The 27,333-nt window shown below is 42.0% G+C and overlaps 1 protein-coding gene across 1 annotated transcript; it reads right to left on the bottom strand.

Annotated features, from left to right (window-relative positions):
* Positions 1 to 178: 178 nt before the first annotated feature.
* On the bottom strand, positions 179 to 19,658 carry PODN (podocan). Its single transcript, XM_026034398.1, has 10 exons — positions 19,395 to 19,658; positions 18,250 to 18,343; positions 17,195 to 17,259; positions 13,075 to 13,184; positions 11,477 to 11,633; positions 9,354 to 9,469; positions 7,214 to 7,871; positions 4,268 to 4,416; positions 2,240 to 2,441; positions 179 to 1,000 (listed from the first exon to the last, which is right to left on the bottom strand). Exons 1-9 carry the CDS (start codon positions 19,656 to 19,658, stop codon positions 2,273 to 2,275), a joined length of 1,782 nt encoding a protein of 593 aa, XP_025890183.1. The 3' UTR covers positions 179 to 1,000; positions 2,240 to 2,272.
* Positions 19,659 to 27,333: the final 7,675 nt, after the last annotated feature.

Here is a 27,333-nt window from a genome sequence, read left to right as displayed (position 1 = left end):
CAAATAGGAACCTTGCAGTCCAGGTACACTTAAAAGCTTTCTGCTCTTCCTTGGTGTCTTTATTTTCCATGATTTCAACAGGAGCTGAAAGCACTCAACATCACAAAGCAGGAGAGGCTTCAAGACATTAAGACAGCAGGTGCTGTCTCCTGCCACAACCAAAGAGGCAATTTCTCTCCCTGCTTAATAACAACCTGCTCTGGAGACCCTGGCCCGCTCTCCACCTCTTTGGCTTCATTTTTTCATTTCTGACTCTTAACATGGATGATACACAATATGTGAAAAATTCTACTGCATATATTAATATATTATACTGCATACTCGGTCTTCTGGACATATTTTGAGATACTCCTACGCCATCAGACGGACAAACAACAATGAGACGGAAACTTTACCACAGCTCTGGAAGGCAGACATACAGCTCTTTATATATCCACAAGTGTTTTATCTTAAAGCCTTTCTAAAATAGACATATACTGCAAGCTTTGGCAGTAAGAATAAAATATTATGGGATCCAGCCTTACTTTGTTTTTCTCATCCAAATATACACATTGTTCTACCAGAGGAATGGATTCATCCACAGTGGCAGTTGTTACTGCTGCTTGCTTCATACACATGGAACTACCRCAAAGATCCATCTGGCCCCATCAACAACAGCTTCCTGGGACTGGCAGAGGGAAGAGCAGCACATACACGGCTCGCTTTAAATGGAGTGACACAGACAGCATTCGAAGGCATGTGGTCAAAACAGCCCCATATTGTTATTACAGATGGTAAYAGTGAAGGAAGAGAAAGAGGAGCAACAAAAGCCAGCTTTTGTGAGTTCCCGGGCAATCCCTTATGATCCTGGGTCTTGAGTAAGATGATCTGGAAGCTTTGGAAAGGCATTTGGGGTCTCTCCCGCACATGGATTRTAACATGCTGCCTTCCACGAGCCCGGGAGAGCGCCACGGCCGCCTGTGCCATTCACTGCACGTTTGGCTAAGTGTTCTCTGTATATCTATATAGATATATACACATAGAAATATGAGTATTTTTCCGTATGTTTTCCTGCAAAACATCAGAAAAATAACATCAGTTACATAACAGAATAAAGGATTCAAATAAGGTTAAATCTGATATCTGCTGACAAGTCACATGTGCCCTAAAGCAAAACAGAGAGGTGCAGATTTGGAAGTTAAATGTGCTCTAAGTTAACAGATACAAATTGCTGTTTTCTCACGGTTTTGACATACCATAGACAGGAGGTCTAATGTCTGACTTCCCAAGCAGCTTTTCAAGACCCAACTTCCTTTCAGTACATTGGGGCTATTCCTAGCATTTTTCTCATTGTCATTCTCCATGACAAAACACTGATGAGGGACAAAATTAAACATTTCATTTCATTCCTGGAGTTCAGCCCTTCAGAAGTAGCATGTCTGGAACTTCCACATCTTGTTTCCATATAGAATACTTCTTTTAAGAGAGCRAACAAAACCCCACATTGTTCAAACACTGTTTTACTCAGTGTTTTCTTCTGCAATTGGAAAGAGAAAAAGTAAAAGATCTCTCTCAAGCAGACAGCTCAAGYGTCTGTCTGACTGGCTACCAAATATTGAGATCTTAATTTCAGGATTACCAGTTTGGAATCAGACACATTTAGCAGCAAAAGCAATCTGGGATGGGCCAGAGGCTGCTCCGTGAACGTGGATGACAGGAGCAATGCAACGGAAAAGCCCAGGCTGCTGCGAGAGCAGGGCCAAGGCTAAGCTGAACGGGGCACCCACCTAGCCCTGCACAGCGCCTCGGAAGTGATCTGAAGGGCATATTCTTTCAAATCATTTTCAGCCTGTATGGTCTTCTGCATCACAGAACTCTTCAGTTTATTTGTTGTATTTTGCTTTGAAATAGTTGCTCAGAAATACCATGAAGTGTCTTTTTTTTTTTTTTTTTTTTTTTTGTTAACACATCTGGTAAATGACCACCTCCACGTTTAGCAGCTCTATTTGCCCATCAGCAGAAGCCAGTACAAACCACCTGCTATCTCTGGTAAAATAGAGAGTCAGCTTCCTTTAGAAAGGAGAAATATCTATAGTATTTTTCCCACCCTTTTGATTCTATCATTCTTGGTCATGTTTTAGCAAAGGCTTTAAATCTCTCTGTGAAATATCTTCTATCTTCAATCAGACTTGTAACTTAGAATTATTTACACAAAGGCCTGAGGATTGGATCCACAATTTAAATAACGCACAGTTCCTACCTTCCACGCGGTGGGCTTGTGTGAGTTCACATTTTATCTCAGTTCTTCTTCCTCTTCCTCCTCTTCCATTTCCTCTTCTGAATCATCCTTATTGTTCGAAGTATTGCTGAGTTCCAAGTTCCCTTCAACATCCAATACCTGTAAGTGCTTTAGGCTTTGGAAGAGACTTTCCTTTAGTGCTCCAACTGCAATCTTATTGAACCTTTAAATGAACAAAAAAATAACTGTTAAATTAAGCCCATTTTTATGTTGAGGCCGAAAGGGTTTGGCAACTAAGAAGAAGCAACTGCACAGAGGGACATTGACTTTGCAGTCACTCACAGCAGCACTTCTGAAGAGAGCAACATTGCTAAAAATGCCAGCACTGAGCTTTTCTCAAGGTGAATCAAATTTTAAAACCAGGCACATAAGAAGATAATTAAGGCTCAAGTGTCCCTGCACTGTGCAAGGGTCCTAGTGGATGATATGCACTGAAGTTCAAAATCAGTGACTTCTCCCCTCCAGTTTTAGTTTTATTTGAACACACTGGGTTGCACCTAAGAGCAGAGTATTGACTTCTCTGGATGGAAAAGGGAAGAGAAAGATTAGCAGGCAGACGAATGCAGTGACTGTACAAGGTTTGCTGACACCAGTCTTTATGTTCTCTAAGGACTTACCAGGAAAATACTGGGAAATACTAAGTGGGTCCCACTGACTTCAGCTGATCAAAATCTCAAAAAGACTCTTTATATCTTGCCYTCTTACTTCTTCTATAACTAGGTATTTCAAGGGGAAAAAAACCCTAATATTGCACTTCCTCCCCCAGAGATTCTTTGTCTTGGCTTTCTGTTTTCCCAGACAGGAAAAGAGCCTGCCCCATAGTCCACATTTCAAAGTGTAGCTTTTCCATTAGACTCCATCCCTTAACACYGACTCTTCTCCCAGGATAATGGGAAAACTGATACAAAATATCTCTTTAGAAACATACCCAATGCAGTAATTCTCATCTGTTATTTTTGTTTTCAAGAAAATAAACTTATCTGTAGTTTAAGAATTACTCACATTTACTGTTTGGTCCTTTTTTTCTTCATCATGCTTTAAATTCTATTTTAAAACTCCAGAGATATATATTTTTTATCACATAACAGTGATGAATAGCCTCCCATTTCCTAGTAAGAAATATAACTTATCCTGGGTGGAGCTGCCTCCTAAATAAGTTAGAAAAAACAGTTTTGCAAATTTGTTTCTTTTTATGTAGAAATATAGAATGTGGTTTCTGGTTTGCTTCCAGACATTCACTAAATTCTCATAATGTGAGCAGCTGGACAGACTGACTGCTCTTATTTACCACAGACTCTTTATTTCTGCCTTTTTGGTATGCAATCGCCCCTCCAAAAAGGGATGGTTTAGAACCCTAGGACAACTCAGTCGCACCAAGACAAAACAAAGCCACAGTTAGTCTCATGCCACAAAGGCACTGGGCTCTTGAACATATCCATAGAATCAGTTTAATCAAATATTCTCTTGGGTTTTATAAATTACTTTGAAACAATGTTTTCAGTAGCATTCTACTAGATTACAGCTAAATATGCTGCTAGGTCAGATTCTGGCTTCACTTATTGTAACATAAACTCTGAATAACATTATTGGGACTTTACATTATATGTAATTGAGGTCAATATCTACCACCTACAGAACAAACAGTTTAATAGATAAGGTCCTCCTCAATGTCAGTCCCCACAAAGCAGAGCTGAAGTTGGGCAACTGGACGGTAAACTTCTAGTTCTCAGCTGAGTGTAGGAATATGACTGAATGTTGAACATTAATTTCCCTGTTTCCCCAACACCACCTCTATCTAAAAAGCAGAGGACAGACTCCCCAAGCTGAGTTCCCATGTCTTTTCTGAGCAGATGAGCATAGAGCTTTATTAAACATTAGTAAAAAATAAGTTACTTATTTAGAAAGATTTTTAAATACTATTTAAGAAGAAAATTGTAAAGTGCATAAAAAGGAAAAATCTTGTGTGTTGAAGCAGCAACTTGACCTTACCTGAGGTAAATCCCTTTTATGTTGGGTGTGGATTCAAAGGCACTCTCTGGCACTGTGGTGATCTTGTTGTTCTGCAGATACAGATATTCCAGTGATTCCGGCAGGCCYGACGGGATTGACATGAGCTGATTGCCAGCCATGTCCAGCGACTGAAAGGAGAGGCAGCAAGGGGTTAAAAACTGCATGTAGATATTGGCAGCACTGAGCAATCCTCAGGAAAAAAGAGATTTAAAATGAACGATGGGTGAGCTCCACAGGACAGACATACACACATACATAGGCCCCATCCTTTGGAAGCTTATCCCATGATTTTTTAAATACGTAGATATTTATGTATGTGAATATATATACATACAAATGACCTTGTTCTTATATACACAAACATAAATGTATATAAGTATATAATCTACAGATGTTTATATATACTACATATTTCTCTCTGTATTGTATGTATTCATTTATATTGCCATGGAAACACCTAACAAGCTACATTACTTCATAAAAATGAACAGCCAAAAATTCACATTTAGTCTAACAGAACTTGTGAACTATGTTTATACAAACACACACACGCATATATAAATGTATATATATATATACAACTGTTATTTTGTTAACAGTGCAGAAGTGAGATGTTTATGCAGAGCTTATCCAGGATTTGTTATGTGTGCAAACCACACGGAAAGAGGCTTTTTTTGTCACACACTACGTTGCAAAGTACCCCTCAGATCCTTGCACTTTTGGTGGAAGCAACAAAATGACCATGTGGCTACAGTGGAAACTGGTCATTTCCACCATGCAGGAAGGTTTGATTTGAGTTCAYGGTGGAAAGCTCTTGTATTTACTGTAGCTAAACTAACTGAATTGGCCTCCAATTTCCACAACGTGAGTGTGGCCATGGCAGGTCTCTCTTGCACCCGACTCAACAGGGTGATTTMATGTGACCCTTCACACTGTTTTGCTTAGCAGTCCCTGCTTTTCTTTCCCTCTGTGCCCACATTTTAGCCTGTGCCTGCTGTAGGTGAATTAAAGCAGACCRGATTTCAAATACGCACGGGAGTTCCTTGGAAGCTGTCACTGCAAACGCCCTGCTGGGTAGTGTGACACTGCCTCAGCGGCAGATGTGAGGACATCAGGACTAAAGGCTCCAACCCCTGCTCAGATTAGTTTGAGCAATGAAATAGATCCAAAAAGGGCTTTGTGATTCTGTGTCATAGCATTTTCTTAGCATAAAGCTGGCACAGTAATGACACATTCCTCAGAGTTACACTTCTGCAAATGACTGTGATGATTTTAGCTTTTTTTGTCTCAATATGAGCATAGTCCAGCAATGTTTGTGCCCCTGCCAGCCTTGTAGGGGCAGAGAGTCTTCAGTGATCTCCACAGGCTGAAGCAGACGTAAGTGCTGCAGAATCAGGGTCTTAGGAGCTTGTTACTTGTCAGATCTCCTCCAGGGCACAAGCTCATTAACTAACTGCACACTCAACCCCTTAAAGACTCCTATATCCCATTAGGAAATTAACTAACAAGCAGTAACATATTTCAGAAAAATATCAACAGCCTAAGATGCACCCTTAATCTAACAAAACTTTTTAAATGTGCTATCATCTTAGCCTTGCTTAATCAGAGCAGGGTTTGCCATGGGGCACGTATAGCTTAAGGTTTGATTCTCAACACTCTTAAGGGGCTACTGCAGCATAAAGTAACGCCATGTAGCTGTGAATGAGGCCATTAGAGAAGGAAAGGTTATTTTTCAGCCACTAAAGCTTCCAGATTCTCATGAATTTCAATTTTGTTTGAGTACAAAACACAAAACAATAAAATGGGTTCGTTTCATTAYGCTCCAGCMGTAAAACAATTTCAGCATCTGCTAYTTCCATCAGCATCTTCCTTCCAAGGGATGTTCCATCCTACATACACACACATCACTTAAGTACCAAACAAATGCTAAAAATATCACTAAAGCCACAGCCCAAATCTACAGCTGATTTAAACCAACAGCTCTCCTGTCACAGTTGCYGCTTTACATTAACTGGAGGTCAAGCTCCCGTTTAGTCCCAGATAACAAGGAAWGAAACATGCACAAAGAGAAAGCTACGGATTGCCTGAAAACACTACGCTAGAGACCAGGGTGACACATGCTCCATGTCCCTTATCTGCTCCCAGATGCACAGGCTTTGCCTGTACAGTGACCTAACCATATGTACCCCAGAGGGCTGCTGTGTGGTATAGATGATACCTTTAACTGCAGCAAAGGCTGCTGCCCAGGGGGAAATGCAGCAAACCCTCCAGCCAGCATAGCCACTCCTGAAAGGCCATTTTGCCCAGCACAAATGTGTTTGTTCCTGCCTGCCTCACGGTTTGTGTTTAACATTCCCCTCCAATTAAGCAAATAACAGGAATGAGGATGGAATCCAGCCCCCTGAGTGGCTCCCCAGGTGCTTTAGCCAGCTGAGCTGCTAAATCCTACGGCTTGGCCTGCCTGACTATAAGCTGATGTGAGGGCTTTGAGAATTAGAGAGTGGTTTGGGTCTTTGTTTACGCGTTCCTTCTTCCTGTTGTCTCTCTTCAGAGCTCATTTAAAATCTTTTGGGAGATAGCCTGTGTGAAAGGTATGATTTGAGTTTTAATGCCAAGATCCATTAGTACTTAGCTGAAAATACAGGACACCATTGGAGTCAGAAGAAAAGCTGGCTTCACGTTCCCTGTAATTATCAGCACGATGGTGGCCTGACACTTTGCTCAGCAGTGGGAGGTGCCACCTTTGGCACAGATGTCTGCTAGAGCAAACAACAAACCATTTCTGCTGCACAAGCAGAGGGCACAGCAACTCCACTGCAAGCTCAAAACATGAGCACTGAGCACATCTGCTATAGGCACTACATAAATCGGCATAGGCAGAGATGAAGACATGAGTATTACAATTACAGAAGGGGATGTTTCTACCTGGAGACTGCTGAGCTCTCTCCATGCTCTTGAATAAATGGAATTTACTTTCAGTTTATTGTTGCTGAGATAGAGTTCCCGCAGCTTTGTCATCCCAGACAAAGTCCCTTTGGGGATGGTGCTTATCTCGTTCTCCTTCAGCTTCAGGACCTGCAGGTTCTTGGGGAAGCCAAAGGGCACTGTGTTGAGATTGTTCCCAGAAAGATCCAAGGATTTTAGTTGCCTCAGTTTACGGAAGGCCTCCCGGTGGATCTGGGCACTTTTGAGCTTATTGTAGCTCAGGTTCAGCTCTTCGAGGAAGTAAGTGGTAGCAAAGTCATTCCTGCTGATCTCCGAGATCTGGTTATGRAGGATCATAAGTGTTTTCACTCGCCGGGGCAGCCCACTGGGAATCCTTTCCAGCATGTTGTTGTACAGGTGCACAGTGTGCAGCTTTTTTAAGCCCTGGAAGGCTAACGGGTGAATCCCTCGGGCTTTTAACTTGTTATTGTGGAGTAGAAGATACTCAAGGTTCTTAATTTGGGTCAAGACATCTCTGCCAATCACCTTAATTGCATTCTTCTCCAGGTGGAGGAGCACGATGTTTCGAGGTAAACCACTTGGGATTTGTGAGAGGTTATTGCTGGACAAATCCAAATATTCGAGACTAGACAGTTTCCTTGGGAAATCAGGAAAGAAAATATTCTTCATTTAGATTCTGTAAAGTGAAACAATAACTCTCATTCATATGTCTCAAGCATATGAATGATGGGGACAGCAAAGCAAGGGCTCCCACACTGCCATCAGGGTCTAGACGCTGCCCCTGCTTCTGAACCACACAAGCAAGAGAATCCACTAGAGCCCATGACTGCCCAAACTGCCACCCACGGAGACCTGAGATAAGCTCTGCAGCCCGGTGCTCTCTCGTCTCATACTAAACTAACAGCAGATGAACAACTAAGTGCATGCCTACCAGAGGAAAGAGGGGCAACAGGAGCACCATTAAAACAAAGAATTTCAGACTCAGATTCACAGAACCATAGCCTGAGCAGGAGTAATTTCTCCTGCAATTGGAAGTCTCTCAGAAAGTGTRTATTTAAACCAGAAAGCCGGCCTGCTTTTGAGAGAATGAAGTGTTATTCTTCTGAAAAGCAGAAATGCTAATTCCGTGTCCCAGACTAAGATCATGAACTTCTCCTGACCTCCAGTATTATGGAAGTGAGTCAGGGCTAGATCTGCTTTGTATAAGCTATTGGATCTGGATTCCATGGACTCAGTTGAAGCTAAAATAAAATCCTTACACTAGCCACTTATACCAACTAGAAGTGGATCAGTGGTATTATATACGCCCGGACTGAAGAGCTCTGTATTTCAAAGCAGTTCCTCAGTTTAAATGGGATGGTAATCTGCACGGCATTACATAACCCACTGCAGATGACTCGAAATTTTTCAGGAAATATGAGAACTAATGCATTACGGACATTACTTACTGGTTACCCCAGTGCTATTCAGAGATGTCCAAGCAGGCTTTAAGTAAGTGAATGCAGCCAGTGGTAAAGTACTCCTTGCTGCAAAGAGAAACACTTCTCAAGCCTGGGTACCTCCCAATCATACTGTGCTGTACTGCAATTACACTGTGCTGTACTGCACAGGCAGTACTGGAAGAACAAGGAGGAATATCCACCACCCACGTGGACTAAGGCTGGTGCCTTAACTATCACCACTGAGATCAGTTCATCCAAATCTTAAAAATGTGTTTTGTCCAACATTACCTGGAGAACAGACCTAAGGCAGATTACTAAGTGGGGTCATTGGCTCCAAAATGGSGGAGAGGAAGGTATATCTCTGATGACCAGGAAAGTGCACAAAATTCATAACAAATTATTAGGCAGGATGGATAACATGGGCTGGCTTTCTGAGTATTACAAGGGCAGTTCACAGTACAAAGGTACCTTTCTGAAGTGTTAAATCCCAGGCCAAATTTAGACAAGCAAAAGCTATTTCAGATGTACCAGTTAGTAGCAGAGCTTTTACCTGCATTCAGCAACTGGACAGCACTATCACACCCCCTCCTACTCAAGTATACTTTATTTTTAGTGGACTTACTGTATCAGGGGACTTAGACACAAACACAGGCACGAGCTACCAATGTGAATCTCACCAGAAAGTCTCATTGTCCATTCCTTCATTAGATAAGTAGTTATTCTGCAGATAGAGCTCCCGCAGACCGGTAAGATCACTGAAGGCTCCTTTGGGAATCTTCTCTAGCTTGTTGTTCTAGAGTTAYAAAAAGCACAAAGCACATTTTCTGGCGTGAGAGAACACAGGACGCTCGGGCTCTGCTCRGCTAACACCAGGCAATGAAATTGAAGAGGTGCTAGAAATATTTTAGGAGACATTATAGTTGTGCATAAGAAATAAGCATGAACATAAGTACAAACAGCAGATTGACATATTAGACCCTCTTTTTATTCACTTCCCATGTAAGCTTTGGGCTGAGGAGTCAGAATATGGCTCATTAGGAGGGTTCTATTTAGCATTCATGTTTGTTCCACCTCTGCAAATTTATAATGTGATCTAGCCAACTAACTCCATAATTTGCTCAATATTTATAGATTTCATAAGCCATATTTCACCATAAAGAATTAAACTGGAAGTTGGCAATTTGCCAACCTCCCACTATTAATGATATTCCAAAATTTACAGTTCCTGCAATGTGAATTCCAAAATAGCTGCACCTTTTCCCTTAGCATGTCTTTGCAGTAGTCATCAGGCTGCATGAACAGAGTAAGAAACTAAATGAAATTATAAGTAGGTACTGTGTGAGCTAGAAATGGATATATAAAGCACTAACACCAGAATTCCCACAGAATTCTGGTGTTAGTGCTTTATATATCTTACCCCAACAGATAAGTTTAGTTTAGTTTCAGATAAACAGATAAGTTTAGCTGACCTGTACCCCAAGAGATAAGTTTAGCTTAGTTTCTGAATGAATAACAGAACCAAAAGAAAGACCTGTCACATCCAGAGTAACTCATTTCATCACTTTTGGCCCACTACTTGCACATCTCTTGTGTCTTCATTGTCCTGTTGKTTTTTTGCATGTTATTTCTAACAGGCAGCGTGCACCTGAAAATAAAATGCTCAGCTCTCCGTTACCACCATCTTCTCTGCCCTTCACACAAGTTGGCATTGGAGGGAAGGTAAGAAGAGTTCAAATCACAATCCTCAAAGTCTGAATCTTATTTTGGGAGACAACTGCCAGTAAATGGCCATAACATTCAGGGTCTTGGTAGCCCCACACTTCGCAGAGARGTTCCAGCTTTTTATGGAATTGGACCCTTTGCCTTTGCTTTTCTTTAAGCTGGAGAAGCCCATTTTCTGGAAGACTTTCATGAGAATTAGCAGCAAAGGCTTCAAGGGAAAAGAAGGCTTAGAGGCAAATCAAAGCTGCCTATTAAAAATGCAAGGGCTGATAACAGATTTTGGTCTACCCACATCCAAGGAGCTGTCAACACTAGGAACAAGAGGAACCCGGATGGATTCCGCACTGCTGCAGCACTCCCGTTGTTAAAAGGCTGGGAGCTCTAGTACAGACACGATGCAAGAGCTTTTATCGAAATCAGATGACATGGAACTAAAAATGCTGGAGACTAGATAATACTACARCTTCTGCTATTTCACTGCTGCTGGAGGAGTGGTAGCAGTGAAGAATCACTGATCCAAACTTTCTCTGTGTTCACAGAATTGCCAGTTCAGTAGCAAACAAAAACTACTCATACTAGGAAACAGTAGACGATGTGAAATAAATGAACTAGTAAGCAAAGCCAGCGGGTAAACTGTCAGGAAAAAAGACATCATCAGTGGCAGACTTTGCAAGGAGGCCAGTCACCGAATGGCTGTGCGAAATGATCRATCTCCGCATCCCTCCACATCAGGGCTGCAGGAAAAACCTTGCCCTGCTTTTGTGCACAATGAGCTGCCCAGTGGCTGCACCCAGAACGGAGACCCATGCGAGTGCCAGCAGGGCACTCCCTTGGGAGCAGGAAAAGGACTTTTTTACCCCGTGAACATGGTTGTTGTTTCACAAAAACATGCTAYTACTTAGGAACAAAATAGTAAGGCCATAAGAGCTCAGCTATACTAAGAATACAACAGCTGAGACTTACAGTGAGCCCAGGAATGTTTCCAAGTGAACTCAGAAGGTAGGCTGTGTAACGAATCCCACACAAACCCAGGGCTTCGTCATAACCATAAGAGAATACGAAATCTTGGTGTCATTACCTTTAAGTGTAATTTATAGAGTGCTGGAGGGAGATTCTTTGGAACATATTTCAGGAAATTGCTGGACATGATGAGTATCTCTACATTATCAGAGCCATTGAACATATTATCAGGTAATCCAGCATCTGAAAGTTTGTTGTTATGAAGATACACTGATCTGTCAGAAGCAGAAAAGATGAAGTTAAATAGTTTTTGTTTACCAAGTGAAAGCTGTTTAAAAACTGTATTTGAATCTCTTCTTCTTTCTTTGAGGTAATTACATTTACTTTTTTAATGTGCCATTTAATTTAGTAAGGAATGTATCCCAACCCAAATCCCAAATACTCTCTAAAATATTGGTCCATTTAGAATCTCAACCAAATAGCCTCACCTTTACAAGAAACTGAACCCAATGGGATTGCACAGTGCTTTGAAAGTTGAATCCAGGTTTCACAGTTTGGATCCAGCTTTGAGTTGGGTCAAGAGGCACAAAGGATACTGCAGTGATGYAATCAGATTTGGGCTTCTTGAGCTTGCAAAAACGGAGCTGCAGAGCTCTTAAGCTCTGCTCCATTCCTCTGGCACCCATCACAGCAGGAGCAGGTTCGCTCAAACTGCAACAGTTCTGCTTTTTTATTTAAATGAAAGTTTGCAATCTAAAGGGTTGCTTATTTTCCTCTAGGCTTCCTTTCTTCTAATCTTTAATTATGTACAAGTCAGCTGACCTCTGTGAAAGTTTTCCTGCTTTCCACTGGTTTAACAGGTAAATAAATTCATTTGTTTTCTTGCTAGTAAGAGAAATTGTAGGATTTTATTGCTTTTTATTTTTTTTCCATTACCCCTTCATTTCCAGTGCATGCCTCAGGATGCAGCAGGCAGCTAAAATGTTGGGGACAGGTTAACATCACAAAGAGCACAGCGTCAAAGGGAACCTTTTTAACTTGCTCTTGGATTCTCTGCCAGTTGCAGAGAATACTTGGCAATAGCTTTTTGGACGGAAGGAAGGAAGGAAAGGGTCAGAATGGAAACAACAGCGTGATCACACACTCCAGGAGGTAGACAGCCACACTGAAGATATTATTCACTCTTTGTGGTTAGCTGTACTTTTAAATCACAAATATTTATCTTTCTGAAAACCTCTCTTTCCAGCTAATCAGCCTGAGACCATGAACTCTGCCGAGGGGGGGGAAAAAAAAAAAAAAAAAAAAAGACATAAACTATGGCAGACCTCAATACAGTGTAGCAACACTCTACTACAGTACTGTGTTATCAACTTGATTTTAATTTTTTAAATGAATAGATTATAACCAAATTGGGAAATTCTACACAGTAACTATTTTGAGTAATCAAAGCAGTTCTTTGCAACTCTTAACTGATACACAACTAAAATGGAGACAAATTCAGTTTTTATCAATGTTAAAGTGTCTGGCAGCCAGTAAAAGCCCTTGGAATGTATCCTTTGACAGCTGATTTGATACTTCATGCTGAGATTAATAAATTACTTTTACTTCTTTCCAAAAACTACCAGCAGTCCATAAGATGGTTTAGCTTATAGTTTCTTATCAGTCACCAATGGCCTCCCAAGCAGAGGGAGAACACTATTCCCATTTCACCCTTACCTCAAGTTTGGCTTCTGTCCAAACGTGAGCCCATATATCTTAGTGAGATAATTGGCCGCAAAATCTGCACTGATCAAGGTGTGTGGTAGGAATTTCGGAGCCACTGTAAGCTAAAAAACAAATAAGTGGGGGAATTCCGATTAATTGCAACAAATGTTTTAACCAAATATTATGCCAGCAACAAAACACTTGCAAATCTGTTTCCTCTGAACAGGCAACAGTAAATGAAAAAGAATGCAGACTGCGGGAACAAAAACAAACAGTCCTCACTCACTAATCTCTCCAGGAAGGAGCTAGATTTTTGCTCCAAAATATTTGGATGTTTGTTTTTACTGGAAGAAATCAAGAAATTGTTATTCAGAGAGGAACAATAATGACCAATGTATTTGCTAATTCCTCAAACTACCATGCCAAAAAATCTGACCCACCTCACACTGGCCTATTATTTTCCCCCACAGGGATGTATGTTGGTGGCAGGGAAGTGTCACTTCATATGTCTGTTACAATAATGYCCATAACTACAACAATCCCTTCAAAAAAAGGATCTAGGTTCCCAAAGGGCAGGGATCACTCTGAGCCAAATTATAGAATATCAAATGGGACATAACAGCAAATACCAAGTGCACAGTGATACTGCACAATCGATTTTAAAAGTCCAGCTTTATGGAGCCACCAGATAATGCAATAGCAAGGTTCACTGGCATCTAAGAGCAAAGTGCTTAGACCAGAACGAGGACTACAGGTCACACTTACAGGTTGCAGAACAGTTTTTAGAAAGCATAAACACAAGAAAAGATTTATATATAAAATTAGGCCACTAGGACACAAATTCTTAGCATGCCACTGTGGTAAATACACAGTCCTTGGGCACATAAGTACCTGACTWTAGAACTGCCATAGGCAGGTGTTATCAACACAGACACAGATGTTAAATACAGTATTAGYGAGACCATTGCTATAATATTTCACATACACTTTAGAGGCTTCATGAGAGAACCTCTTTCTTAGGTTCATGCTGAATTCTTTATCATCTGAAGCTCTGAGATTGGGACTGAAACTCTGGGTTATGGAAAAAATCTGCCTGCTACAGGACATGCCTTGAACTGGGAAAGCTTCTTGCTCACAATACTGTTACATGAAAGAGAATTCAGTCTTCAGAGCAGACCCACATGATGACAAAACCTATTTCTCAAATTGTTACAAAAATGAAAAGACAACTGGTTATTAAAAATAGTAAGAACAAAAATATTTAAAAGATGAACAACATGTGAGAATACAGATACTTTATTGGAGGACTCCCTAACCCAAGCCTTAAACTACTAATTTATCTGAAGGATGCATACATATCTTTCAGCTAGCTTGTCAAATGTGCACTGATGAACWCCATATCTCAATATATAACTTACTGGATTTTCCCACAAATCAGTCACCAATACTATAATTCCCAGCTATTATGTAAGTAGTGAAAATTAGAGGGGTTTTACATATTTCCACAATTGCCATAGATCTGTCCTTGGCTTAACTGCTCTTCTCTCACATCCTGACCTGAAATACATGATCTCACTGAAAGTGGATAAAGGTACTTATCTCTAAATCCAAACTTCTGACAGTGCCTCAGGAAAAAATAACCTCTGCCATGACATAATACTGAGAAATCAGACACAAGACAGAGAGCTAATCACTTTCAAGGCACATTAAAGCTTTTCTCCTGGAAAACACAATCTTCTGAGTCAGAGCTTTTACAGAAATCAAAGGGCATGGCTCAGATACGTGAAAGGAGAGAAGCCAGRGCCACAAGAAAGAGCAAAGAAAGAAAGAAATTTTGGCCAAGAAGAGTCTTCAGTTACTCAGGACTTTGTTTTGGCATTACAGCACTTAGTCATAAGACYAACAGTTGTATAATTGCTTGCTTCAACTCCTTGTACTAGGAATATATCAGATCTTTCAATTTAATATTCCTTTCTCAGACTGTTCCACAGCTGAAGGAAGGCAGAAATAACCAATTTATCAGCTCCACTAGTCTCAATGGCAGGATTTTCAAAGGTGAGCTTTTATAACAACAGTATAAAATAACTCTCACCTAAGAAGGTGGCTGAAAAGTCTCAGGATTTTTGTGCTTGTTCCAGTAGCTCATAAACATTTCTAGCCTCTATTACTATGGGAATCCCTAGAAACGTAGAACCTTTCATGACCAAGATAACAAGCTTACAGTAAATAATGACCAATAGGACCTATTCTACAGTAGATTTTTGTTATTAAGAAGGCTTATTATAGACACTTCACAACATGTGACTGATACATAGTAAGAAAGTGCTTGCAGAAGAGTAAACTGTAACATCAATTGTTAAAATTGATATAAATCAATTGTTGTCACTCATGMACCTCAGCTTTTAAGTCTGGTATCTTCTGTTCTCTGACCAACTATGCAAGTTTAATGAAAGGCAGTTTAGCTGAATGTGAGGGGATCACAACTGAAGATAAGGCAGCATCAAGATCATCTATAAAACAAACAGMAAACTGCCAGCAACCTACACTGCCCTTCTCAAGACACCAGTTATTTGGTCTACAGTGTTTCCCACTTAAGAGTGGATGTAGTTTGAAGCCAATCTAATTTGTCCTGGCTTATTATTTATGAAGAAATATTTATTATTTTTGTGAGTCCATAATTCCTCACTCTAACTAGTCCTGACATTTGCTGATGTTTGCATTTTCACTTGAGATCCTGCTCTCTCTGCAGTAAAGCCAGAAAAACCAAACACTTTGTTTTGTCACACAGGGAAAACTGGAGTGCAAAGTTCTGGAATATTAGTCACGGTCTGGCTTGTTCTGTTTTATGGAGTTCTTAACTGCCAAGACTATTATATGGAAATGGTGCATGAAAGAGAGAAAAGAACACAATGTTACTGTACTAAGGAATGGGTTCCATTCTCAGTTACTCCATACAGAAAACCATGGAGAGATTCTGGATACATCTTGGCCTCACTGAAATCTGAAGGTGGACACGTGTATAAATTAAATGTCAAAGAGTCACAGATTTTAAGAGAATTGTACAGACATGCACACACACACATATATATACACATATATCTATATACATATATATACACATATGTGTGTGTGTGTGTGTATATATATATGTGTATATATATAATTATATATACAYACATACACACACACATAGAGAAGATGCAGGGTTTCTGTATACAAAAGAAGCTCTGTCTGATGTTTTAACTTCTGTTTTGCTGTGGCATATTAGTTCCTTCTTTAGTAAAAAATTGTGGGGGATAACTGAGAAAAATGAATGCCAGTGAGAACTACCCAGGTGCAAAGGCATGTGAAAAGGTATTCCCTTCCTTTCCCAGGCAAAAAGCTGTGCTTCTGTCACCACATTCAAGCTGGGTCACTAAAAAGAAAGCAGCTGTGATCTTCTCCATTAAAATAAAATGATTTTTCATTACTTGGGCTAGAAGAATAAACTTACTACCTGCTCAGTTTCTCTTTGTGTGGTTTTCCATCCATCAACCCTAGTGAGAATGGGAGACAGGGAAGAGTGGATGATTTTTTGCAGTCCTTTATGGCCCAAGCACAGGTACTRGGATGTGTTTGTTCACATAACTTTTTCACACAGGTTCATCAGACAAGATATTCACCCCTGTACTCCATTACCCTGAGCTTATCTGCATACAGGCAGCTATCAAGTCTGTGTGCAGCTGATCCAAAGTCCATAAATTACAGTGGCAATTTATGAATGCAAGGGCTCTCTGTATCTCCCTACACACATACAGGATTTTTTTTTTATCAGCTGCACAGAGTCATAAGAGTTATAAATATACTGGCATGTATGTGTAAAACAGAGCTCTCCATTCTGATTTAGCCATTCCTACCACATTCTCACCTGGCAATGAGGTCTTAAAAGATCTTTGAATTGATGGAATACCACATCTATGAAAAAGAATACTCTAATTTTTCAGCATAATGAGTGTTTTGACCTTAAGTGAACCTTCATTAGACTATAAACACAATGTTATATGTAAGACGTATAGTTTCAAAGAATTTAAGACCCTCTTGATTAACTTTCAAAATCCACTCAGAAAAGAAGTCTGAAAGTCTCATATCTTACCTTATTGTTTGCCAGGTACAGGTAATTCAGGTTCTCCAGATGTTCAAATGCTTCTTCAGGCAGTCCTGAAAAAAAAAATAAAAAAGAATTATTCTGATCAGCAACACTAGTGCTCCCTCATTGAGAATATCATAGGTTTCAGCAGCACTGAAACAAACTCATTCAGGCATTTTATTGTTCAAGGTTTTTTACGGATMCAGAAAGATGCTGGCAAAACGGAAAGGAATTTATTAAACACAGTTTTCTTTGTGCTAAGTATGAGTTATAAGTGTTGTGTCCCATGCATAACGCGCCCACATTCTCAATAAAGGTTTTCTGTCTTGCTATAAGGATAGCAAAAGCACCTAGCATATCTGGATAACACTTAAATTAACACCAATTACATTTCTTTTATTGAATCTCCCGCTCTCTGGCTGTTTAACTCCTCTCTTCCTTTCGCCTTCCTTAATAATCAGTTGTCAAGCTCCTCTAATAGGCCTATGACTTAGAAAAACAAACAAACAAAAAAAGCATGTAGAAAATCAAACAGTTTTAGAGAAGGGCAGAAGTTGCCTTACGTGCAATACAGATTATTTGGACATAGAGCAAATTGTAAATTCAAGTCAGATTGATCTGAACTGAGTAAACTGACAGACTGGACTGAACTAACCAAATGGATTAACAAACAAGGTCAGTCAGAAGGAAATCATTCAGCATGTGGACATTTCTGGTTCCCAAGTGCATTGCACCGACATGCCCAAGGGACTGGGGGAAGTTTCCTGGACGTGAAGATCTCACGCCACAGTACACAGAGCTGCTGCCAGGCCTCCTCCACCAGTCCAGTAAGGCTGCATTCTTATACTCTGAGTACKACTTTTCAGATGATAAAGTGCCTCCATGGTCTGTATAATGGCCAAAGCAGCAATGCTTATAGCCAACTGTTCCAGTCAAGTGACCCCACCACTCTTCACAGCTTTCTTCAGCAGCTGTCACCGGACTCACTGCATCAGCTAGTGTTGCTGTAGGGATAAGCACTGAGGCAATGGCTCTGTTCACTCATGGCTTTTCCAGCTTACCTTTTGAAGTAAGCCTGTTGTTTTGCAGATTGAGAGTTTCTAGTCTGTGAAGACGAGCAAGCTCCTCTGGAAAGATTTCTTCTATCTGGTTATTCTAAGAAAAAGGAGAGTATTAATCATCAGCAAAGTAATCCAAGCAGGATCCCAATAAAACCCAGACGGTGAACTCCAAGAAAATTTGGAAGTGGACCCACAATGTCAAATCATTGTCAGCAGCCTTCTCCCTATAACGAGCCAAACTCAAATCTCAAAACCAGCAGCTTTTTAAGGCCTGAACCAAGCTCAGCAGCTTGTGCTCTTCTCCAGAAATATCCAGCTGGTGCACTGGTAGCATGTAAAGAGTGGGATCATTTTTGGCAAGGCTTGCGACCTATCCGCCAAAGCCATGCCTGGTAGCTTCAGTAAAGCGTTTTGCTACAAGGCTGGCATTGTGGAGTTGCAGATTTACTATTTCTGCTGGGGTTTTTTTGCAGGGGGAGATAGCTCTTCTGATGTATTTTGTGATTAACTTCCTGCAAACTTGTCATGGGCAGGGAACATGAAACCGGGTTTGCTCTCACTGTCAAGAGTAACTGCACTAGATTTGCATTAACGTGCCATTATTTGGACCACTCATGAGTGATTCCAGCACTCAAGCATGTAGAACCGTTAYGAAAAATCAGGACTCCGGTGCTGGGAGCCAAATTGAGACACTGAAAGTGGCAGGAGCTGCTCCAAAGCAACATCCCAGCCTGGGGCAGCAGGAGCGCGGCTCGCACACGTCTGGGACACGGCCGCGGGGCGGCCCTGCGGGCGGCACTGCAGGCCCTCAGCGGCGCCAACCGCCGCACCGCTGCTCCTTGGAGCATCCATGGGGGCTATGTTTGTCCCGCTTGTGGCTGTTTTATTGGCACGTGTCACCATTTGAAAAATGTCTTATTCATGAATGAAGAAATTAGCCTGCATTCTTCAAAGAGGCTTCAAAATAACAGAAAAAAAGTTACTGGAAAACTCAACTATAACACTGGGTGAAAAAATTTCTCTCAGATTCCCGGAAAGAGGAAGCAAAGGAGAATCTTTTCTGGATATTTTTTCTCCTTTTTCTCTGTTTTGTGAGGACTCTRGAGAACCCCCGAGTTGGCCTGCAGGGCGGGCGGCGCCATTACCTGCAGCGACAGGTGGTTGGTGAGCTCGGGCAGGCGCAACGGGAACTCCTTGAGGTCGATGCCGCCGCAGTCCACGACGCCCTCCTGGCTGCAGCCGCAGTCGCGGGGGCAGCCAGCGGCCGCGCCTTGCGGCTGGTGCCGCCGCCGCTCGGCGGCGCCGTCAGGGAAGTCGTTGGCGCCGGGTGGCAGCGGGGCGCGGGCGGCGGCGCAGCCCAGCGCCAGCAGCCCCAAGGCCAGCAGGGCCCGGCCGCCGCCACCGGGCATCGCCCCTGGAAGGCGAGAGCAGAGAGCGGGGTCAGACCCCGCCGCGGAGCCGCCGCGGGGAGCGGGCGCCCGGCTCGACCCGCCGCCGCCGCCATTTCCTGCGCCCCCCGCCGCGCCGTTGGCGCCTGAGGGGGACCCGGCGCCGCCGCCATTTCCTGCGCCCCCCGCCGTGCTGTGGCGCAGCAACCCCTCAACTGCCCCCGACTCCTTCAGTAATTTATGGCCTTTTCTCCCACTCTCTCCTTAATAAAAATAATCATTATTATATTCTCCCTTATTGAGGAACGCCAGGCAAGGCCACAGATTTATAGCTGAGGTTATGCAGTGTTATGTAACCATAATGTGCTGCGCAGTTTTGCCTATGGCAGCCGCTCTCCTTAACCGAGGTACAGGAGCTCTGCGCGGAGGGGCTGTCTCTAGCACTGCCAGCCGTAACAAAAGCGTCTGAGCTACTGAAAGTAATGGGCGTAGGGGCTTCCTATTGATCTTGGAGAGTGCTGGTCTGAAGCCTTTAAGGCTTGGCTCACATTGGGCTTTTATCTTTTTGGCAGCAGGTTAATATAACGCAAACAGAAGTTCAGTATCTGCTGCATCAGCCAGCTGGCCCCCATCCAGCCCTCGCTGTCTCCTTCACTGCCTTTCTCAGGTTTCATATATAACAATTTGCAGTAAGACCTGGTCATGGCTTGTCTTTGCCTCCTTCCCTCTCTTCTGCTCCTTGCGAAGCATTCTGGGGAAGGGAAGTCCTCCTCCAAAGCAGAGAAAGTCATGGAAGATGAGCCTTAATAAAAAGATTCTCAAAGTAAAAARCAGAAAATCCCACAGTGGATTCTTGACCCAAATATGAACTAAATGCACATTCTTCTCTGTCAATTCAGGCTTCTCCTTTGCCTTGGAAACAAGAACGCTCAGCGCCAGGCTGGCAGCCATCCGACCAGCACCACTCCCTTCGTGTCCATCATTTAGGATGGCACCGAGACCCCGACTTTCTGCAGCCCTCACAGACGCGGGCAGGTGTTGGACAGATCCTGCTCGCAGTCGTTAAAGTTTTAAATAATATCTTTAAGCACTGACTTAAGGACTGGCTTGAGGAAATGGGAGAAGGTATATTCCTGAGGCAGAACCTGRCTTGATGCATAGAAGGGTTTGGTTCAGCTCTCAACTTCCATGTTGGGCAATTTTAAGCATTTCCAATTTGTTTGAGCCCTCTCTCCACCCCTCTACTATCCCGCAGTTTCCATCTCTGTAAAAGCTGAATATAATCAAATTAATATCCTTTATAAAACATTCCAGAGATTAGATGGTGTGCCTTATATGGCAGCAAGATACTAACAGTGAGGTCAAAATTAACCATATAAGCATGCCAACGTTGGATCAGTAAAGTCCTTAGTATTTGGTGACCTAMTCTCAGAAAGTATTTCAGAAATCTTACAGAAAATAGTCTCAGAAAATAATCTCAGAAAGTAGAGTTATCAAGAAGTCCTTTACACATGGGTCAAAATCCTTTACATAGGTCAAAATCAGCCTTGCTGTAACAAACACCAACACTATCCCAACAATACCACCAGTTACATCAAGGTTAGTATTGGTCTCTATAGATTTGTGGCATGCTGACTTCTCCACAAATTTAACTGAAAATGTTAAAAAATAGCATGCAGTATTGCATCTACTGCTTACAAAAGTCCTGGGAGTCAGTCTCAGCCTTCTCTCATCAGCATGTGCGCTGCTGTGACAGCCTTTGAAGTGACTGCTGCTCTGGTGCTACAGGGAGACACTTTGGATAAGGAAATACTGCTTGCATCTGGAGTGCAGGCAGTAAAACCTTTTTTTTTTTTTTTTTTTTGGTAAGTTCAAAGCATGTCTGAAGTAACTCACTCCAATTAAACTCATTCCCAGGGGCACGATGCAAAGTCTTATTCGAAAAACTTAATAAAAGTACTAGCTCAAAGCCCCACTAGAAGGCTTCCCCTCCCCTTGCCGTCAGTGGGCTTGGGATCAGGCCCGATACCCTGAAGACTGCGGCTTCGCTAAAGCCAGTTCAGGGGTTTCTGTGGTTGCATCTTTCTGAATCCAGTCAGAACCACCAGCGACTGCTGCACTTTGCTGCCCCACAGCACCAGAAACAGTGTGCTGCAACAGGCAAGAAGCTAAGTTTAAGGAGTTACTGTATGCTTCTCAGTGATTATAACCTCAATGAGCAGCAGAATCATGTTCAAAATATCTTTGTACCTGCTGTTCTCCACACACACATTCTCACAGGACACACGCATGCAACTGGAAAAACATCATCTCCTTCAATACCAGCAGGTTAAGTGAATCTGCTCACTTCCATACCCTTTCTAAAAGCTGCAGCACAGGCTGCTGGATGTTGTCTAACAGGTGTTAAAAGAAATAAAGTGCTGAAAAACTCACCTTTGCTGACAGAAATCAGATGACTGGAGAAGAACATTTCTCTTGCCCCCACAGGCTCCCTCAGCTCATGCCATGTCCGTTACATGCGCTGAGCTCAGACTGAGACTCCTCTTTCCAAGCCAGATCCTTTCCAGATGTGAGCGGCAGAATTAGAGAGAGTAACAGGCAACCCTCTACCAACGAGAGTTTCCTGCACTTTCCAACGAAATCGGAGAGGAATTTTCCAAAGTCACCATATGGGAAAATGTGAGTAGGAAAGAGGAAGCAGCTATAGTCTGAATATAAAGACTTGGGCGAAAAACAATCTCCTGTTGCTTTTTGTCAACATGCTTTGCGAGATCCACGAGAGATGCCAGAAGCAAGCATGCTGCAGATGACAGGAGAGAAGCAGAGGCTGCGTGCGCATTGCAGGAGAGCCGAGCTGCACTAGCACTTACTGGAGCTTTAACTTCTGCTGCCTCCTCCACAAAGTCTGAATTCCATGCGAGAGTGTCCCCCCCTTCCCCATGGGCCTGGTTCAAATTAGCAAGGAACAGATCAGCAATTTTTACTCCATCTCCCTCCCCTTTAACTCTCCCCTTGGTTTTCGATCCATCAGCTGATCTTAAGAGTTCAGGGTTAGACAGGCTGTGAAACAACAAGTGTCTTACAGGCAAAGTCTTCAAACTTGACATAATACCCTATCTAAACAGCCTTTTTTACATTGCCTAAGCTCTGAATCACAGCACTAAACACATGCAAAGTTCTGTTTGTTAAGACCAGAAATCCTACATTTTCTATTTCTGTTTAAAAAAGAGAGAGGAATTTGCTGTTCATAGCAGAGTATGCTCTAAGTGCAGCAATATTTYTATGAAAGCAGCAGAGTTTTTTGCCACTGACGGCAGCATTATTTTTTAAATTTAAAGCCACCTATTTTGCGAGTGCCCTGCAATGCGCCATACAATACCTCCACAAACTGCAGAGGATCTGTCCTCAGCAAGAACTCGCTGTATTCCAAAAAAAAGACACTGGCTCTTTCCTCCCAACTCCAGCTGAACAAAAGTCTAAAGCAATTAAGCTGTTTCCTCCCTCTCTTCTCCTATCAACTGGAACAGATCCCTCTCTGTGCCACGTGTAACTTTCAGAAGTCAGYGTGGGAAGTGTGTTTTTACTAAAACAAAAACAAAACACAACCGGCTGCCTATTTGTTAGATGATTCAGAGATGCAGGATGTATTCCATCCTCCMCACCTGCCTGTTACCCTTTCTCTGTTAAAACACCCTGAGGCAATACAGTAAAAGCAATGTTTTCAAGGGAATACAGTTTTCAAAGGAAAAGCAAAAAGTCYGTGTTGGGGAAGCACATGTCTCACTCCAGAGGAGGCTGCAGAGGAAGGGAAGGGACATTACCCAGATCATTATTGATACCAGAAGAGCCCAACAATGAAAGTGAGACACCAGAATTTACCCTTCTTCAGAAGCATATATTTGCATTTTATTGTTGTTGTATCTTGTTGTTAACTAGTTGTTRAACTATCATGTACCATCTAGAGGTAGTGAAGGACTCCATAAGAAGAAGGGCATCGCGCCTATTTTACTGATGGGAAAACAGGCAAAGAAAAGCGTCATTGCCAACCCAAAGTCAGAAACCAGGTAACTCAGAGGTAAAAGCAATACTTATATCCTTACACTGTGGTACAAATTGCATAAGCTGGTTTCTTACCCTCTTATATGAGCATATTCCAAACTTACGATCTCGTTACCTCCAGACCCAGTCCTACACTCCCAACACCAGAACCCGCATAACTCCCCAGGAAAAGCSATTTTAAGCCTACACTGACACACCACAAACACCTAAGGCAAGAACTAAGTTTACAGACTTGGGCAATCACTATTTCCATCACTAGAGATTTTGGGTGGGTGCTTTTGAGGAAAGCATCTACATACACATAACCTACAGTCTGCTGCAGGCAACATTTCCAGTTAAGGTCTTTGCATCCCAGCATGTTCCATGCTGAAGTGATAGAAGGAGCTCGGGCATAAATTAAATATCATTTTCAGGTTCAAAAACAGATGCTGAAAATGCAGTTGAACATTTTTATTCTTCAGATTGCTCATATGGCAGAGAAGTGGGTCCTTGGGCAAACCATTGCCAGGGTGCCACAGTAACAAGCAGCAGCCACCACCGATCCCATGTCACAGCACCCTGGGGTGCTYCTGCCAAGGCCCTACCTGCTGCACTGGGTCTAGCAGACAAGAGCCCCAGTGGTGGCCAGGGACAGACTTTGCTAATTGGGCTTCCTTTTCCAAAGCCCTTCTCACAGACCTCAGCACAAGGACACGTGTCGGTCCGAGCTGTAACATRCAGTACAATGTACCTCAGTGCACAGGCTTGTAACTGAGTAAGCCATACATTACATCAAGGATGCTCCTGCCTCATGGCGCCCCTGTGGCCAGGGAGGATCAGGACAGCACAAAGGTAGCACAAATCCACAAGAACCTGCTCAGCTCTCACTCATAACCATTGTCACTGCCCTAAAGAGATTACAGGCTAAATTTAGATTCAAGATGCTAAGCTTGGGTAACGTGTGGCCCTGCGAGTAACAATGGGGCAGAGGACAAAGGTATAAGCAGCTCTTTTGAAGCCTGATCGTATTTGGGGAGTTATTTGGAGACATGGTGGTTATGTGTCAGCTCATTCATCATCAGCGTGGAAAGAGTGAGGCAAGAGGGATTCGTGAGATTTATTTAAATTACATTTTAAAATATAGGGTTTTCTTTTATCCTTTTATTTATCTAATTTAATTAAGACTCTACAGAAACACTGGCATTTCTGAAGGGTCCACTGCTATATGCTGATACCATACCTTTATTTGAGAGAAAAAGAAGCCCATTAAAATTCTCATAAGCAACTTGCCATCATTCGCTAAAGAAAAAAAAAGAAACATAGAATAATCAAAACAGAAAGAGTAAAAAGCTTTTTGTCTCCAAGGCACGAAGGGAAGTATTTTTCAGATCTAAGTATGCACAACGGAGTCTGGCCACGAGCCTACTGGCATCTGTGTGCTGATCTGAATGAACCATAAGATGTCTGTTCTCTCAGAAGACATGTATTGTTTAAAAAAATAATAATCCACGGCTGCTTTTAATCTACCTGAAATATGGAATACAATCACAGCATATTGCATACTTGCTTTATCATCTACTACACATGCCTTTTTAGTCTGCTGTAGCTTTATTAGGCTATTTCTCTTCCTATATAACAGTAAATAACATTTCCTGGCGAACCCACCCAGGGCCATATAAAGCCATCTGCTTTTAAGTTAGCAAAGATTTTTTTTCTTAAAGATATGCACAAAACAGCTTGCACTGTCACTCCAAAAAATTATGCTGCTGTTTATTCAAGCAAAAAAGCAACTGGTTCCAGAGGGCCTTTTTTCCTCCCCCAACATTTGTGCTCCACATGTGGTTTTCTTCTACAAGTGTTGATTTTTCATAGTTAAGAGACTTTTTCCTGCCTTTTAACCATCAGCCTAATTGCATTCTTATTCTCCTCTGCTTAATGAGAGCTGACATTCAGYTCAGCACTCTGTAAAACAGGACACAATATATCCAGGGAGATAACAGTTGAACTGACCTCATATGAATTGGGCATATGGAAAACAGACGTTCAGATCCAATCTTGTGAATTTATATGGATTTTTCTTTTCTGTTTTAATAGTAGCAGACACATGATCAAGCCCCCTTGCCCCATCCTCATGCAACCCGAAATGACCTTTACATCTCCCAAAAGAGCAGCTGCTTAACCCAGCTGCCATAAACAAAGCTCACTTATTCACAACATCCTCATCCACACAAACTAGTCTCTCCCTGCTACTTAACCAAAGAGAACCCACAATACCTCTCTGGAGGAGGACTTGCTTTGCACAAGCAGGGCAACACATGAACGTGCAAAACTCGCTGTTCTCCTTCTATCACTTGCACAATTAGGAACACCCACACGAGGCACTCTGTGTTACGCACTCCCACAAAGCTGCTCAAGACACAAGGGCAGCCCCTTTCCCATGATGGATACCTGCAGGAACATTTTTTCCTCCTTACATTGCCTGATCTGCCTGCAGATACACCCTCATTCATCCACAAAGAGCTCTCTTGTGAATATCCCAAATTCAGAGTTTCATGACAAATACATTTTGTTATCTAGAAGAGCTTGGGAACTGGGATTCCTCAAAACAGCATGGTTTTCTTAAGGAAAGGACTCATCTTTGGCCATCTGTTTTGTTCCTGATGAGACAAATTCACAATTTGAAAAACAACAGCCACTTTTGAAAATATGTGCGGTATAAAGTATATGCTATGTATATGGTGTAAGGCTTAGGTACCCAATTGTACCTATTTCTGACTAGGCAAAGGATCAGAATAAATACAAAACCCAAATAGATATTTAAAAATAAAATCTGTGCCCCTAAGCCAAGTCATTCACYGGCATTGACGCAAGCCACATCTGCTGAGCTAGGTATTGCTCTGCTCACTGGCCCAGGTTCAAATACATCTATTCAATCCTCTTACAGTAATAAAATATATTTCAGTCTTTTCTCCTTTACTATGAAAATTCTTATCTAAAAGACTTGTGTGATTTTTAAATGAGTACATAAAGATTAGATTACATCTCCCAACTTAACAGCATCTCTAGCTGACAAATAATTAACACATTAATCACAGTTGAAAAATATTAATGGCTTTCTTCAAAAAGCAGCAAAGGGAGTTCATCATGCACCTCATGCACAAATGAACAACTCCCCTGAGCTTCACGTTCAAAAGCTGAGAACTCCTGTCATGCAAACTGAGACTSTGAGAACATTAAATCCCATTCCTAGGATTTTTTTTTTTAAAGCAAGGCCTTTGATTCTAAAAATTGTGGTTGGCTATGTTGAGTGACTAGCCATCTCTTGAGGTTTGCAGCTAGTTCTCTAGGTAAAGGGCACTTGCAACAGGCAGTGTGTAATTACTATTATTAGTGGAACGTAGTGATAGGTACAGATGGTGGATGCAATCTCTGTATCTCCAGAGAATATAGAAGGCTGGCAGATGTGTGGAAAAAAACATTCTTTGACAGTTTAAGATGATCTAAGACATAACTGCTCAAGTGCTGCTTCCCCCACCTCATCACTCACACTCCATATTCCTGCTGCCCTCCCTTGACCTGACATTAGCTCTTACCTTATTCTAAAGGGAGCTGAACCACCARCAACTCATACACCTTTTTCCTTTAAGATTAAGTTTCT

The sequence above is a fragment of the Nothoprocta perdicaria genome, unplaced genomic scaffold (assembly GCF_003342845.1).
Source record: "Nothoprocta perdicaria isolate Ctin4 unplaced genomic scaffold, notPer1 scaffold_0, whole genome shotgun sequence".
NCBI lineage: Eukaryota > Metazoa > Chordata > Aves > Tinamiformes > Tinamidae > Nothoprocta > Nothoprocta perdicaria.
This window is presented reverse-complemented; position numbering and strand designations above follow the sequence as displayed.